Source organism: Tribolium castaneum, chromosome 4 (genome assembly GCF_031307605.1).
Source record: "Tribolium castaneum strain GA2 chromosome 4, icTriCast1.1, whole genome shotgun sequence".
Taxonomy (NCBI): Eukaryota; Metazoa; Arthropoda; class Insecta; order Coleoptera; family Tenebrionidae; genus Tribolium; species Tribolium castaneum.
The window spans coordinates 20,993,522-21,010,789 of NC_087397.1; the positions used below are offsets into that span (position 1 = coordinate 20,993,522).

The window sequence follows — 17,268 nt, forward strand, 5'->3', positions numbered from 1 at the left end:
CGTCCGCGGGGGGCAGCACCTCACCAAACCCAAAAAAAGCAAACTGTTCGTGACTCAATTACAATTAAGCCGTAATTTTGAGTGATAAGTGCGTAACAATCAATTAGACTATTTGTGTGCCAATTTCGTGTTAAGTACCCCCAAAATTAAAAATTTTGATTTTGGAAAAAACCAGTCGGTATGGTAGGTCGCACCATTGCCAGAAATTTCTAGGTTAGAATACCCAGCAAAAAACCAGGCTAGAATGGCAAATTTGGGCCGAATTGCCCTCCAACGTGTTTTTTTGAGCGGCCAAAGGCACCTAACGTGTGCCCCTATCGTTTCTTTGCGCCCCATTCGTAAAAAAACAGGTGAGGGAAAGTGGGGTTAGGTCAAAAAACTTGTGGAAATTTCCAATTATTTTGGCCCCAACGCAAATATTTATCAATTGGAATGTGTTTACAATTTAACAACGCCCGGTTTGTTGTTTGCCGGTAAGTGAGGTTATGTTTGGTTTCAGGAGCTGCGTTTTTTGTCCGTTGTACGAGCACAAGCCCCAATGCGAGTAAAGCGTCTGATGAGGAGCACCACTCGATTATCAAAGACACGGAAAAGCCGAAAGGCGAGCCCACCAAGCACGAATTCCAGGCCGAGACTAGAATGTTGCTTGATATAGTGGCAAGATCGCTGTATTCCGACAAGGAGGTGTTTGTCAGGGAGCTGATTTCGAACGCGAGTGACGCGTTAGAGAAGTTTAGGTATCTGACGGTGTCGGACCGTGAGGGCCTGCGGGACCCCAACCGGGTCCTGGAAATCCACATTTCGACCGATAAGCAGGCCCGGACTTTGACGATTCAAGACACCGGGATTGGCATGTCGAAGGAGGAGCTGATCGCGAATTTGGGCGTCATTGCACGGTCGGGCTCCAAAGCCTTTATCGAGCAACTCAAGTCGAAGGAACTGACCTCCGACAGTAGCAACAACATTATCGGGCAGTTCGGTGTGGGTTTTTACAGCGTTTTCATGGTGGCTGATAGGGTGGATGTCTACACGCGGTCCTCGATGGAGGACCAGGGCTACAAATGGAGCTCTGACGGCACAGGCTCGTACCAGATCCAGGACGCTGAGGGGGTGCAGTGCGGCACGAAAATCGTGCTGCATTTGAAAACCGACTGTCGCGAGTTTTGCGACGAAACTACCGTCGAAAATGTCATAAATAAGTACAGCAATTTCATCGGAAGTCCCATTTATTTGAACGGGAAAAAAGCGAATATCGTGCAACCAGTGTGGTTGTCTGAGCCTAAAAGTGTGACGGTGCAACAGCACAACGAGTTCTATCGCTTCATAAGTGGGAGTTATGACGTCCCGAGATATATACTACATTACAAAACGGATGTCCCATTGTCCATTCATGCCTTGTTGTATTTTCCCGAGGGAAAGCCAGGTTGGGTGAAATTGTAGAAAAAATTAGGTGTGTGATTAAGGGTTTTAGGGCTGTTTGAGATGTCGCGTGAGGTGGAGTCGGGGGTCGCCCTCTATACGAGAAAGGTTTTGATTAAAAATAAAACTGATAATATTCTCCCCAAGTGGCTAAGATTCGTTAAGGGGGTCGTTGATTCTGAAGACATTCCGTTGAATCTTAGCCGCGAGTTGCTGCAAAACAGCGCACTTATTAGGTACAGTATCGCCTCTTTACCCGGCTACCAATAATTTAAAGACAAGGGTATTTTGTGTAAATTTTATTTTTGTAAGGCTTATCAGCTTACGTAAATCACCTCGTATGTGATAGCAAAATATTTCTTTATTTATTGATTTTTTTCAACCTAAAGAATCCTCTCAAACAAAGCTGTGTTATTTGAATCATCATGTATATCAGAAATTTTTCTGTATTTTTTTTTTTTTTGTAAACAATTGGTTTAGACAATTAGAATCAAATTTGCCCATGGCGTTTTTGGCAAAATTTTAGTATTTTAATATTCAGTATTTATACTTGTGTCTTAATAATTTCAGGAATATTTTTTTTCCTTAAAAAAAATTGATTTCGTTTTTTCAAGACCTCATTTATTAAAACTTGCTTTTATTTTTTTTTGTTGTCTACGAAGGACTATAAGTTAGGAGACGAAACTAGATACAAAATCGCACCCAAAAAAAATAGTACAGCAGTGTAAAATGAGGGCGCTTCCAGCGTTATACCGTCTCGGTGTCAAATCGTTTTAAATTAATTAAAATTCAACCAGTTCACTAATTACTTGGAAAAAAATGCACAAATGTTGAGCTTTGCATTCTCAATAGAGTGAGAAAAACTGAGGACTAAAATTTTCATGAGAAACATGAGAAAAAAATTATTTAAGATTTAAAATTTGCGCTTCGTTCCGTATTTTTCAAAACGCTGCGAATACGGTTAAAGATACAAGAAAAATGTTCAGAAGAAAGTTGTAGAGAATTAAATTTGCTTTAAAAAAGTCAGCGAGACCATATCTTTATCTTCAACGGTTTAGGTTTTAAAGACGTTCAAAGATGCTCAAGCGACGGATTTCCACCATTTTGCCGGTGGTCAAGTATTAGAAAGTGAATTTATACCCAAACCGTTGGAGATAGAAATATGGTGTCGCGGACTTTTTTGTAGCAAATTTAATTCTCTACAACGTCGTACCTTACATTTTTTTGTATCTTTAACCGTATTCGCGGCGTTTTGATAAATAGGCGACGGTGCCCAAAAAATTATCGCTTAGAATTATTGCGTTTTTTTGCAAACGCATCGAATACGGTTGAAGATACAAAAAAGTGAAAGAGACGAGGTTGTAGAGAATTAAATTTTCTACAAAAAAGTCCGCGACACGATATGTCTATCTTCAACGGTTTAGGTATAAATTCATTTTCCAATACTTGACCATCGGCAAAATGACGGAAATCCATCGCTTGAGCGTCTTTGAATGACTTTGGGGCCTAAATGGTTGAAGATAGAGATATGGTCTCGCGGACTTTTTTAAAGGAAATTTAATTCTCCACAACTTTCCTCTGAACATTTTTCTTGTATCTGTAACCGTATTCGCAGCGTTTTGAAAAATATGGGGCAGAGTGCAAATTGGTAAAACTTTGAAATTTTTTTAAACATAGTTTAGGATATAATTTTTATCTCCGATTAGTGAGAATTTGATGCTCTATCTGCCTGTATTTTTTTATTCGCCTTGTGCTAATCGTTATTTAATTACAACAATTTTTATAAATTTATTGCTCTGAAAACGACAGTAATGGAACAAGTGCGCCTCTAGCGACATTAACGGAACTATCGGGGACGGGGACGTTTGATTTGTACGTCATTTCATATCCTTATTTAACAATTAATATATTTAGAAAATTACAAAAAAATGAGATTATATAAATTTGCAGAAAACTCCGAGACGTCCTGACTAGCCGTGTCGTGAAGTTCCTGCTAGACCAACTTAACAAAAAACCAGACGAATACGAGAAGTTTTACGCCGACTATGGCCTTTTCATCAAAGAGGGCATCATAACAAACCCCATCCAAACCGAGAAAGTAAGTTACTCAAAAACCTCACTCGACGACTTATCCCCAACCGACTCATCATCACTCGGTAACCCCTCACTTCCCCCTCCTCCTCACCCCCTCCCTCATGACTCGAATTATCGCTACTCTCACTCAAAATATCCTCCCCATCCAAGTCCCGATTCCTCAAATTCCCCATCCAGAACGCCGCCGAACACCCATTTGCCGCCAAAGCGGCCTTAACCCGGTACACCAGCGTCTCGAAAGTTAACCGAAACTGCGGCACGTGCGATAATAAACCAACGTCTTTAGTCGCTTTAGAATAGCAACACAAATGGTGCAAAAACCGTGCATTTGAATGCATGGTTTTGAAAATCTCAATCACAAGCTCCGACTTTGCTTTGAACTCAATCTCCAAGATTGGGATTCCATGCGTGAGGAAAAGCTTTAAAATCGCGGTGGACTTCTTAAGGCAACAGACCAGGTTCGGTTTGGTTTTCTGTGCCTTGGCCACCGCCATCAAGCCTTGCATTGTGAGGGCAATGGTGCGCCAGGTCGCCACATGTTGCGCATTCGTCTCGCTTTTGACACGATCGTGCAAACACGCCCATAAATTGCGGTAGAAAACAAAAAAGTTGGTCTTAGTCACACTTTTGAGCATCTCCAACGGTTCACTCTTAGTGAGACCTGGGGCTTGCTCCTGGACCGTACCAACAATCCCACACAGGGTTTTAACACTAGCACTGCTCAGATATGAGCGGACTAGAACATCAATATTTGACGAACTGTAATTATCCCACTGTTTCTCAAGCAATTCTCTCGCAGTTTTGGCAATTTTTGTCCGTGTTGTGGCCACTGGAGTGTACAATCGAGGGCTTCCATTGTTTGAATGAAGTGGACTGCGTGTGTTAGACACGTGCAAAATTGCGTCAAGTCGGCTAGTTGTTCCACCAGTTCGGTGACGAGGTGATTGGCCGAGTGCAGCTCACTGTCACCCGAACGGAACGCCTTGATGATGTCTTTAACTAGGACGAGACGTTTGGCGTGTTGTAAGCCGGGCCAATTAAAAATCAAACACAAACATTCCACAACCAATCCGAAGGTGGCTTTCGCCTCGTCATTGGTGTGACATTCGGGCAAAACCGCCGCCAAGTGTCGCTTGATGTGCGGAAGGGTTTTAACCGAATCGGTTATCACATGCAAGGGGCTGACCGCCCCCAAGTGTGACAAACCGAGGTCGCCCCCTTTCGTCTCAAGTGACAGCTTGCGCACGTAATCCCCCAAAATGAAGTTCAGTTGTTTCACGCTCAGGCTAACTTGATTTGTTGCCTCGAGAGGGTATTTGAGGAGTGTCACTAGATCGTTGTCCATTTCCCGGAAGGTTGTGTCAAGGACAGTTTCCCGTTCCCGGTTGTTTTTTTTCAGTTTTTTGGGGATTGAGTCAAGTGACTCGGAAAACAGTTGTTCCAACTCGATCAAATGATCGATTCTTTGGAGCACTTTGCGTCTCAATTTCTCACGTTTCTGGAGGACGAAACCACTAATTATCTCCCGGAACCAGTTGATACAGTGCAAAAGACAGTCGGTTGTTTGCAATTGTTTTGGTAGAATGACCCCACAGCCTAGCAAGGCATCGATCGTGTCCAAGTCGCCGTTTTGTTGCCGAAAGTGCACCAAACGCAACAGTCGGAAATGGGGCGCTAGGGCAACGATCGAGTGTTTGCCCGGCCTGAGGGTTAATTCAGCAATGTTAATTGAAATTGGCGCATCCATTTCTTCGTCACCATTCAGATCGTATTGTTTGGTCACTTCCAAATCACCAATAGTCGTGTCGGTGGTTTCCGTGATGTAGAAATTCTGGAAGTCGGTGGTTATGCGTTCGTGGAGCCAGGCCAGGAAGCGCTTATCTAACCCATCACTATTGGAAATCATTGCTGCCAACTGGTCGTAATACAGACTGACTAGATCAGGCGTATTAACCGTGGAGCTCTGAACCACAGTGAGTAAGTTAGCTGCGTCCTTCGCCCCACCTGTCAATTGTCCAATACTGGCAATTGACTCTTCGGACAACACATCACTTTGGTCACCACTAACATTAGCTATGTTCTTGGCCAAAACCACGGCCGATATGATGCCGCGTTCTTTGGCACTTTGTTTAAAATTGGACATTTGTTTGCGCACCAACATGTGTATTTCCTCGCGTAGGCCGATTAAAGAATCATCCGAACACGTCACTTTGCACAAAATCTCAAACACGAGCTTAATGTCCTTCAGTTCGAACGAATCAATCTCCAGGAGACGCATCAAAATCGTGGCATGGTTTGGCGCTTGGAGGATTTGGGGAACCAAGTCATTGACAATGTTGAGGACCGCTGTCTTATTGTCAGTGCAGCCAACCAAGACGATCAGATTTTCAAGCACTTCGTAGATCCGAACGGTGCGCTTGTGCGTGAAGAGGAGTTTGAAGAGTGTCGATGCAAATTCCACGATTGTTGGAGCGGTTGACGTGCGTAGGAGACTTGACCCAACTTCGCAAAACGTACCAAAATAGTCGCGGAACACTTGTTGGGGGAAATCCCGGGCGAAAAGTTGCTCCACTTGGAGTGACTTGAACTGGCCGCCTTTGATTTTTTTGCGAATTGTGCTTTCAATCGTCCGTTTTTTGCGGGCATGTAGCATGGACAAGAGTAGCAAGTCGATGTATTTGTGGTCTTTCGTGTTTGCAATGAGACTTAACCACGCTTCGGAGACTGATTTCAAATTCGCCCATTTTTGTAGTTTTGTGAAAATGGAGATTTTTGATTCGGCGTCTTCATCACGTGACATGATGTCGTTTAAAGCGTGTCGAAGCTTGGGCAAGATCCGGGGTAAAGTCTTGCTGTTGCAGTCGGTTAGTAAAAAGTCCAAGTACACTGGGAATAGTTTGGTGGAGATCGTGGCCAACATTTTGGACAAGATGTGGTCTTGTACGTGCGTACGCATGTCGGGGGTTAGGTTTAAAGCGTTAAGACAGTCGATTATGGGCCCGGAGATGTTGGTATTGTCGAGCATTTTGGCGAGTTCTTTGACGACTGTGTGGTGTTCGCTGTCGGGGATGGAGTGGAGGAGTTCGAGTTGGGCGCCGTATGGAGCTATGTCGATGATGTCGAGGAGTTTGGTTGTGAGCGTTTCGGGAGTTTTGATGTAGGGGAGGTAGGGGAGTTGTTTGAGGAGGAGACGGAGGTGACCTGGGTCGAAGGTGTCCACGGCTGTGGTCGTGGTGAGCTCGTTGAGGAGGATTTCCACGATGGGTGGCTGGAGGGAACGCACCTTCAGGAATATCCTGGAAAAAATTTTAATTGCGAAAAAAAATTTCGTGGCACATTATTATCACCAATTAAGCAAAACACAATTATTTTGAGAAAAATTGAATTTTTGTTTTTCTCGAAAGTTTTATTTTGCCATTTAAGCTAAAAACGTTCCTAATTTTGCGTTCTAAACATTTGGTCAAAACTAAATTACACACAAAAATAATCTAAAGGACGTATCTATTGCGTCAAAAAAGCTTTAAAATACATTAAAGGTAATTTTTCAACAAAGCATTTAGTGAAAATAAAACAATATGTAACAAAAATTAAAAAAAAAACACTCAAAAAGTCTAAGGCCCTTTTGTCGCCAATGTTTTACCACTAGATTATTTTGATGTAATATTGCTTTTTTGAGTGTTTTCGTTATTTTTCAATCAGAAATTCAATTGTTTTAAATAATGTTGTCAAAAAATCTATCGCAAATTTTCTTGAAAACGTTTCTTTTTTTCCGTTTTCCGCGCTTTCGAGTTCTTTTGGAGCTAAAAATCTAGTTTTTTTTGCGATATTTTAATAAAACGGATCGAAAAATCACTTAATTTTGAAAAATTGCAGTGTTTTTGCCCTTTTCGGGCAATTTAGCCCCTTTTTAAAGCCAAAAATTACTCGTAGGTTCCATTTTTCAAGAACTTGGTACGTTTTTGAGTTAAGCATTCAATTTTTTTCGTGAGAATTTGCTAAATATTAAAAAACGGATCGAAAAAGCACTCAATTTTGAACAAATTGCATTGTTTTTGCACTTTTTGGGCATTTTAGCCCCTTTTTAAATTCAGAAATTACTCGTAGGTTCCATGTTTCAAGAACTTGTACGTTTTTAAGTTAAAAATTCAATTTTTTTCGTAAGAATTTGCTAAATATTTCAGATTATACTATTACTATTATCACTGTGTTCAAGGACTTTTATCAAAATATTTCGAAAAATCGTATTAATTTTTCTTTTTCGAATTGTAGAGTTAAGTAGTAGCTACTTAATGACACCTAAAAACTCAATTATTTCGAAGAATTTTGTCAAATAATACAAATATCTTTTGCTTTTGAGCTAAAAATCTAGGTTTTTTTGAGGTATTTTAATAAAACAGTTCAAAAAATCACTCAATTTTGAAAAAATTGCATTGTTTTTGCCCTTTTTGGGCATTTTAAAGCCAGAAATTACTCGTAGGTTCCATTTTTCAAGAACTTTAAGTTAAGAATTCATTTTTTTCGTGAGAATTTATTTAGAAATAATACAAATATCGTTTATTAAAAAAAAACAATCATAATTTCATAATTTTTAGTGAAGATCTCGATTCATGAAGTAAAATATAATACGCTATTATCAACGACTTATATAATTATTTATTACACTTATAATTAAGTGAAAAAATAGTGTAATTATGATACGGTGAGAGTAAATAATTATTATATCCACACACTGGCAAGTTCACATGACCCGCCAATTTCTATTATTTTCCCAAGGCCACTTGACTATCAAATTTTTCTAATTGAATTAACGCCATTTCAAGGCTTTTTCGCCAAAACTGGGCTAAAACAACGTGCACCTGACAAATGTCAACACCTTACAAATTTACAACTGCTTCATCAAGTGCATTAACCTTGTCATAAATCACATTTCCTTACCGAAATAGACTGTCTTGTGGCACTTCCATCGCCCCAAAATCCTCACAACTCTCACCCCCACTGCGCCTCATCCGAAAAACAGTGGGCAGTAAAGCCTTCTTCAAATATTTCTCCTTCCTGATCAAAATATTAAAACCCTTGATAAATCTCTCAACGTTGTCGCCTGAGACACCCTCCTGAATCGCCCTTTCAACATCTCGCACAACCAGTGCCTGCTCCTGCGTCAAAATATTGGGCTCTTCGCCCGAAGCCAATTTTATGCCGCTGTCTCGTACAATTTGCTTGAAATATTCAGTGAGGGGGTTTTTGCTGATTTGCGTCATTTTTCAGGAAAAACGTCTCAAATATCTCACACTTTTCCCTCCAAAACTCACACCTGTCACACTGACATAGGGGAAAACTAAAGTCACTATAATTTCAGGAAGATTGCGCCAAATTGCTCCTGTTTGAATCCTCGCACAAGAAACAAGGCGAAAAAGTCTCCCTTAGCGAATACACGGAACGGGCTAAAGACTCCCGCACGATTTTTTACCTCGCCGCCCCCAGGTTAATAATTCAAAGTTAATTCCCCGTAAAAATTTTTTTGTAGTCGGAGCTTGGCTGAAGCTTCCCCTTATTACGAATCGCTCAAAAGCAAGCAACAGGAAGTTTTGTTCTGTTACGAGCCCTACGACGAGCTCGTCCTAATGCAGTTGCAGCAGTTCAAGGGCTTTAAATTGGTTTCGGTGGAGAAGGACATGAGGGATGATAAGGCGGCCAATGATCTCAGTAATTTAGGTAAAATTTTTTAGTATAGTTTGCGGTTTTGTGAGGATTTTTGTCAGGTGAGGACAGTTTGAAGCGTAGCGAAGTGAACGAGTTGTCCGAATGGATCAAGAGTAAGCTCTCGGGGAAGGCAGTTGATGTGAACGCGACCACGAGACTTGAAAACCACCCCTGTGTGGTGACAGTCGAGGAAATGGCAGCTGCGAGACACTTCATAAGGACGCAGAGCCACCAGTTGTCGGAAGACAGGCGCTACGCGATTTTGCAACCCAAGTTCGAGATTAACCCAAGGTTGGGGGGCTGAAGGTCAAGCCTTTGTTCTAACGCTATTTTGCAGGCATCCAATTATCAAAAAGCTGCACAAATTAATGACAAGTGATCCACACTTGGCTGAACTTTTGGCTAATCAGGTAAGCGTTATCAGGTGACGCAAACGGATTAAGCCACTTGAAATATCATTTGCAGTTATTTGCCAATTCTATGGTGGGCGCTGGCCTGGTGGAGGACCCCCGAGTACTACTGACGTCCATGAATGCGCTTTTGACCAAGGCATTAGAGAAGCATTGAGTCGCATTCCTGTTTTTTGTATTCAGTGTTAAATAAATCGAGTAAATAAGCTTGCTGATTGAGGCGGAATGACGCACGGTCTTATCGAATGATCGATTTTTCAATCAAACAATGATTTTAGGGACACATTAAGTTGAAATACTAGCTACAAAGGTGAATAAGCTCTTGCTTTTATTTGATAGCAAGCTTAAAACACTGAACAACTTTTTAATAAAATTTCTAAACTGTAGTTTATTATTTATTCATTTATTTAATTATTTGTTTTGTTTAATGAGTTGTTTTTAAATTGAAATAAAGACGACTTGTTGTTATTCATTTTTTGAAGTGAATAAAAGTTGACATTTTAGCGAAATCTTAAAAAATTCATATCTTCCTTATTATAAAAGATACACATTTGAAACAAAAACAAAAAAGGCACTTTTTTACAGAGAATTTAATAATGTTATCAGCGATTTTTTTAATCATTCGTTTGGCTGTAATAACGTAAAGTTGTATTTGTTTAAATGAGAATCATAGTTGGCTATGACATTTTCGAAAAGCTTATTTTTTTCTGAACTCAAAACAATATAAATATAGTTTGATATTTTTATATATTTTTGATAAAAAATATATTTAAAATATTTGAAGGTAGTTGGCCATGGAAAAGTTATTTCACATAAAAGGTGTGAATAATCTAGAAATTTTGTGAACGGTTATTAAAGTAAAAAATGTGAAATTATAAATTATTAATTAGTTGCAAAGGTGAATAAGCTCTTGCTTTTATTTGTCATTTGCTTAAAGAAAAACTCGGTGAACAACTTTTCAATAAAATAAAAGCACATTTTTCTAAACTGTAGGTTTTTTCCAGAATTTCTTTTGCTTTTTGTTATTTTCTTCTTGCTTCATTTTCTAGTATTTTTCGTCTGTTATTTTATTCATTTATTTAATTATTTGTTTTGTTTAATGAGTTGTTTTTAAATTGAAATAAAGACGGCTTGTTGTTATTAATTTTTTGAAGTGAATAAAAGTTGACATTTTAGCGAAATCCTAAAAAATTCATATCTTCCTTATTATAAAAGATACACATTTGAAATAAAGACATTATACAGGCACTTTTTTACAGAGAATTTAATGTTATCAGCGATTTTTTCAATCATTCGTTTGGCTGTAATAACGTAAAGTTGTATTTTTTTAAATGAGAATCATGGTTGGCTATGACATTTTTGAAAAGCTCATTTTTTTCTGGACTCAAAACAATATAAATATAGTTTGATGTTTTTATACACTTTTAATAAAAAATATATTAAAAATATTTGAAAGTAGTTGGCCATGGAAAAATTATTTCACATAAAAGGTGTGAATAATCTAGAAATTTGGTGAACGGTTATTAAAATAAAAAATGTGAAATTATAAAAATAAGTTATTTTCAATTGAACAAATATACGAACGTCGCAGATTTTAATTACATAAAAAAGGTGCAGAAAATTGCAAACGATGTGTCACTACCACTTGATTAAAATAATTAAAATAATTATAAAAACAGAGGTAAATAGTAAACTTGCTGTTTCAAAACCAAAGAACAAGTGACACTAGCACACTTACATTATTTGGAGAGAAATAGGTCACAAATTAGAACTTCCTGCGTTTCCGTGTGATTCTCTGTTAAACTGGACTATAGTGACAAGAAGATCCTTTAATTAAAAAAGAAAACCAATTGTAAAAAGTGACAGTTGTTTTTATAGTTTTAAAACAAAAAGTTAGTACGGCTTAAGTTAAAGAAAAACAGGGAGAAACAAATTTTAGAGTAATGTTTAACACTTTTCTTAGCTGTTTAAAGCCAATTTCTGGTAACATATTTAACAGAGAAATAAATCTAAACAGCAATTAAAACACAGAACACCAATCACATAAGCATTACCTTATCAACTAACAGAGGTAAAATTTAACTAAATTTTAATGGTTCCAGAAACTGGACCTAAATAAAATAAAAATAGGAACGGTTCTACAACATATGAATATAATATTCAATGCATGCCTGAATAAATAAACAAAAAAAAATGACTCTTCTTAACTTAACAAAAAATGAATGAATGAATAAATATATAAATAAATAAATAACAATAAATATCAGTAACTTTCCCCATAAGAACGTAAGAAGTTTATACAAAATCAATCCAACAGTTTTTTGGAGTATGAAAAGACTGAAAGTGGAAGAAAAACTTGTTTACAAGCAATATTTGGGCTAATAATGAGGATTGTGCATTGACCAGTAATTAAAGGTGTGTTAAAATGATTTTCATTTAGTCGTTTATAAATTTTTTTTGTAAAATCAGAAATGACATTTTATAGAACTAATGACAAGCTTTCAGACATAGAATGAATTTATCAGATATCCAATTCGAAAATAAGCACCGATAATAAAAGTGTTTTTTGTACAGTGTAAGATTTTAGTTGCATTTTAACGAAAGTTTTAAATGTATTATTCGCTTTATTATTTATACTAGGACGTGCTTTTTATGAAAGTGAACTGATAATACTTATACTAAGTCACATAAAATAGAATGTAATGATTTTCTAATTTTGAAGTTCAACTTAAAACAATTCCCAACAAATCTCTCATTAAATGCAACAACATAAGTAAAAAAAAACAACAAATTTTTAATTATATAGGTGATTCAAAAGTTTCGGACCATCTCTTAATGCCTGGTAAAAGGCATTAAACTTAGTTAAAATTCCTATTACAAAGAATTATTCTAGTTTTTATTCACGAGACGTGGTTCTTCAAAATTAGAGTTTTAGGTTAAGTTTTTTGGCTCTTCAAGCCATAGTTGAACACATACCTGTTGAAAATTGGTGAAGTTTTCCTTAAATTAAAAATCATGGCTTGTTGTTATTGCGTAGAAGAAAGGCTATTTGAGTGGTCCGTCAAAGTGCAGATCGATGTAAGAAGGAAGAAGTAAGGAAAGAGGAAGAATAGGAAGAAAGAGAACCTTGACGGCACGGCACAATTAAATTAACAATTAATAAATCCACTGAGAAATGCGGCGTGTTGCTGCCACCCGATCGCTTCTCGACTACTACTTATCTCTTAGTAAAATATTACAAAAAACCCCTAAATGAAAAGACGCGCTAACACTTGTAAAAGAATCTGATTTCATTTTTATGCTAAACTGAACATGTCTTATCAGTTATCACCATTCGAGAGTTGGTCCAAAACTTTTAAATCATCTTTATTGCCGTTGTATCTAATGAGCGATGTACATTCCCCCCGACCGTTGAGGAATGAAGTTAACTAAAACTAAATTATCAACTAAAGAAAAGAAATATAAGTTTCCTTTCGCATAATAATAATAAATATTAAATTAAATTAAACTGCAAGTAATTGCATCCACCCAAAGAAAAAATAACTAAAAACAAAATTATAGGATCAAAACGATCACTGATTTGGAAGGGGAAATAGACGAACTATAGGTCGTTTACAAAGACCATTGGGAGTTTTGACGCTGGCGACGCGAACTATCCCATCCTTGCCAGGAAAGACCTCTTGAACGACCCCTAATGGCCAATGCAACGGTGGGGTGTTATCCGTCCGCAAAACTACAACCGTACCGGCCTTTATTGGAGAAGATGGCTTATTCCATTTTTGACGAACTTGCAAATTATGTAGATATTCCACGTGCCATCGTTTCCAATACGTTTGCAAAATTTGATCGAGCAGTTCTTTTCGGGTTACTAAATTAGTCGACATGTCTAAATTTTGAATTGGTAGCGATTGAAGGGGCGTCGCTGTCAAAAAATGAGCAGGCGTCAAAGCTAACGGCTCGTTAGGATCCGAGCTGAGCGTACACAATGGTCGAGAATTTAATAAAGCCTCTATTTGAGTAATAACCGTCGTAAATTCTTCATAAGTCAAAATTTGGGTGCCAATAACTTTAGTTAAATGAGACTTCACACTTTTAATGTTTGCCTCCCAGATTCCTCCAAAGTGAGGTGCTGCTGGAGGATTAAATTTCCATACTACATTTCGTTTTATCAATTCATTATCAATACTAGAATGATACTCTTGTGAGGTCACAAATTTTGACAAATCGTCTAGGGCAGTTTTAGCTCCAATAAAATTTGTACCACAATCGGAATACAAAACCGAGCATGGACCACGACGGGATAAAAAACGTTTAAAGGCATTAATAAAAGTCGCAGTGGATAGGTCAGAAGCCACTTCTAGATGTAAGGCTTTGGTAACTAAACAAATAAATAAACATAAATAAGCTTTCTGGCTTTTTACACCTCTACGACGAGTCAGAGTGATATAGAAAGGTCTGGTATAATCTACACCACTGTGCAAAAATGGTTTCGCTTCTGTAATTCTAGGAGCGGGCAAATCCGCCATACATGGGAAAGTTGCGCGAGGACGAAATTTAAAGCAAAAATTACAGTTGCGAATGCGACGTCTAACAACATTTCGTGCAGCTAAAATCCAAAATTTCTGACGCAACAACAACAGTGTAAGATGCGGACCAGTATGTAAATTACGTTGGTGAAAATAGTCTATTAAAAGATCCACCAAGTGGTCTTTTTTGGGCAGCAAAAACGGATGCTGCTGATCATATTCTAAATTTGAGTTTGATAGACGTCTTCCTACTCTAATAACTCCATCGTTAAGAAACGGACATAAGGCACGAACTTTAGGCGAACAAGGTTTATTTTGCTCTAACAAAGCTAAATCTGAAGCAAAGTGTTCTCTTTGGACAAGTCTAACTAGCGTTAATTCAGCGGTTTCTAAGTCTTTGAGTGTAATAGGAATTCCTTTTGGCAATATCTTAAGAAATCTGAGAACATATACAACTGCATTGCGCAATTTACTATACGAAGACGACCTATCTATAAGTTGTCGTAAAGGGTTGACATAACGTGGGAAAGTGACGAGAACTATCGGTTTCTCTTCGAGTGGAGGTTTGTCTGTATTAGTTGAAGAGTTAACAGGCCATAACTGTTTGTCCATAAATAACCAACTAGGTCCAGTAAGCCAAATCCAGTTAGACCTCTAGAAATTGGGTCGGCTGGGTTTTCCTTCCCATCGACATGATACCAATTAACCGACGGCACTAATTCTTGAATTTTTGCCACGCGATTTGCTACAAAAGTGTGCCAACGATGAGGATATGCGTTTATCCAGTTAAGTACGACCGAAGAATCAGTCAGAGCAACAATGTTTTCTATAATTAATCGCGATTGTAAAGTGCTTTCTACAAAATGGATCAGTCTAGCTAAAAGAAGCGCAGCACAAAGCTCTAATCTGGGTATCGAAAGTGACTTTAACGGAGCAACTTTTGATCTAGCGCAAATGATTCTAACAGTAGGTACCTTTTCTGGAACTCTTACATACACTACCGCTCCATAACCCTTTTCTGATGCGTCTGCAAATCCAACAATTGTCACAGGTAAATACTACAAGTTCCTAAATGACGCGGAATTTCAAAGTTTTCCAAAAGATGCAACTCTCTTTTTAGAAGACTCCAAATTTTTTGTATATCAGCCGATACAGGATCGTCCCAACCAAGTTTTTGAACCCAAATTTCCCGAATCAATAATTTTGCATATAAGGTAACGGGAGCCAACAATCCTAAAGGATCCCAAATGCGAGCAATTATTGACAAAATATTCCGTTTCGTACATTCTATGTCAGGAACACTAATTTTAATACCCAGCAAGTCGGTTTGCGGATGCCACTGAAAACCTAAGACCTTCAAGAAATCATTGCTAAATTCAACGGGCTGAAAGCAGCGTTCCGGTTCTAAAATTTCTGACAATAATTCATTAGAGTTTGTTGTCCATTTGGTTAAGCTAAACCCCCCGGCCCTAAACAAACCAATTAAATCGCGGTACAACGCAATAGCTTCTTCACTGGTAGGAACACTAGTTACAACATCATCCATGTATGTATCTCTATTTACAATTCCTGAAGCTAATGGAAAATTTCTAGATTCGTCCGAGGCAAGTTGCTTAACTGTACGAAGAGCTAAAAATGGCGAGGCTTTGACTCCAAAGAGACCACATTGATTTCGTATGTTTGGAGAGGTTCATTAATTGAAAATCGCCAGAGAATTTTTTGAAAGCATCGATGATCGGGATTAAGCCAAATTTGTCTATACATCTGACGTACGTCAGCGGTCGTGGCTACAGCAAATAGTCTAAAATTCAGTAGCAAAGAAACTATATCGGTTTGTAATTTTTCACCAGTATATAAAACATCGTTCAAAGAAAGCGAATTACTACCTTTGGCGCTAGCATCAAATACAACTCTCAGCGGAGTACTAGTACTTTCCTTAAAAATAGCATGATGCGGAATGTAAAATGAAGATTCGCTATTCAATCTATGTGGCTCTACTAAAGTCATGTGACCTTGCTCGATGAAGTCTTGTATTGCATCGCAATAACTTTGATAAAATGCTGGCATTGAGCGAAATTTTCTTTCTAAAGCTAGATATCTTCGAAAAGCGTTTTGAAATGAACTACCCAAATTAGGAGGAAATTTTTTAAAAGGAAGCGAGACTATGTATTTTTCGGACGGTTCGCGTTTAACCGTAGAAACGAAAAGTTCTTCACATTTTGCGTCATCTTTATTCAATGAAACACTGGGACTGGGAACCTCTTCCATTGACCAAAATTTTTCAAGTGCTGTATCTAGAGGTGGTTCCTCAATCAAACAAAATGAATGTGTTTCCCAATTCGCGGCTGCATGTGGTATTTCGCCCATAACTATGTATCCTAGTGTAGTTTCTAAAGCGATTGGGCTTCCAGGTGAACCTTCTACTTTGTTCGGGCTTAATATTTGCGGGAACAATTTACCACTAATTATTCCATCGATTTCCCCCGACTCAAAATATTTCTCATCGGCTAGCGGAAGATTAAGCAAATTTTCTACAGATGATTGCGGAATATTTCGATCTGGCAAATTGTCAATAATTTGATCGATAACTAAAGCCTCGAACTTGTATCTATAATCTGAATTAAAGCGAGAAGCAACGACCGTATCTATTTTTCCTTTTATAGGATGCGTGATGGCACCAATGCCTTTAACAGAAGCGTTAATTTTTCTAATTGGCAAATTTAAGCGGGTACAACAATTTGTAGTAATAAAATGCGATTGACTAGCGGGGTCTACTAAAAGTCTAACTAATTTCTTTTTCGAATTTGGAGCGAATATTTCTACTATGGCGGTAGCAAGCAAAGTGTTACTATATCTAGAAGATTTAAAGCTAGTATTTGAAGCGACACAAAAACTATGGGACTCGCGGGAAGTACTATTAACGTCACTAATTGGAACCAAATCCTTTTTAGCAGGCTGTTCTGATGTCTCAATGTGCGGTTTATCAAAATGAAGCAGAGAATGATGTCTCTTTCAACACAAACTACAAGTGGTTGTCGATTTACAAGCGATTATTTTATGTTTCGGACTAAGGCAATTTAAACATAAAGCTTTATCTATGACTAATTGATATCTTTTCA

General features: G+C 38.0%; 2 protein-coding genes across 2 annotated transcripts; one reads left to right on the forward strand and one right to left on the reverse strand.

The window, feature by feature from the left end:
* On the forward strand, nt 1–10,009 carry LOC135265840 (heat shock protein 75 kDa, mitochondrial-like). The gene is made up of 9 exons (XM_064356098.1): nt 1–350; nt 500–1,423; nt 1,472–1,655; nt 3,370–3,517; nt 8,870–8,994; nt 9,038–9,225; nt 9,273–9,504; nt 9,551–9,623; nt 9,679–10,009. The coding sequence occupies exons 1-9, from the start codon at nt 245–247 to the stop codon at nt 9,778–9,780; spliced, it is 2,082 nt and encodes a 693-aa protein (XP_064212168.1). The 5' UTR covers nt 1–244; the 3' UTR covers nt 9,781–10,009.
* LOC103313567 (Fanconi anemia group D2 protein) lies at nt 4,128–8,840 on the reverse strand. The gene is made up of 2 exons (XM_008197139.3): nt 8,449–8,840; nt 4,128–6,809 (listed from the first exon to the last, which is right to left on the reverse strand). Exons 1-2 carry the CDS (start codon nt 8,769–8,771, stop codon nt 4,250–4,252), a joined length of 2,883 nt encoding a protein of 960 aa, XP_008195361.3. The 5' UTR covers nt 8,772–8,840; the 3' UTR covers nt 4,128–4,249.
* Nucleotides 10,010–17,268: the final 7,259 nt, after the last annotated feature.

Bases quoted from the DNA above. Each gene is read 5' to 3' on its own strand.
- LOC135265840 (XM_064356098.1), top strand. From the start codon at position 245: ATGGCAAATTTGGGCCGAATTGCCCTCCAACGTGTTTTTTTGAGCGGC. The intron at 1,424-1,471 runs GTTGGGTGAAAT...TAAGGGTTTTAG, and splicing joins TTTTCCCGAGGGAAAGCCAG to GGCTGTTTGAGATGTCGCGT. The intron at 8,995-9,037 runs GTTAATAATTCA...ATTTTTTTGTAG, and splicing joins TTTTACCTCGCCGCCCCCAG to TCGGAGCTTGGCTGAAGCTT.
- LOC103313567 (XM_008197139.3), bottom strand. From the start codon at position 8,771: ATGACGCAAATCAGCAAAAACCCCCTCACTGAATATTTCAAGCAAATT. The intron at 6,810-8,448 runs GTAAGGAAATGT...AATTTTTTCCAG, and splicing joins CCACAAGACAGTCTATTTCG to GATATTCCTGAAGGTGCGTT.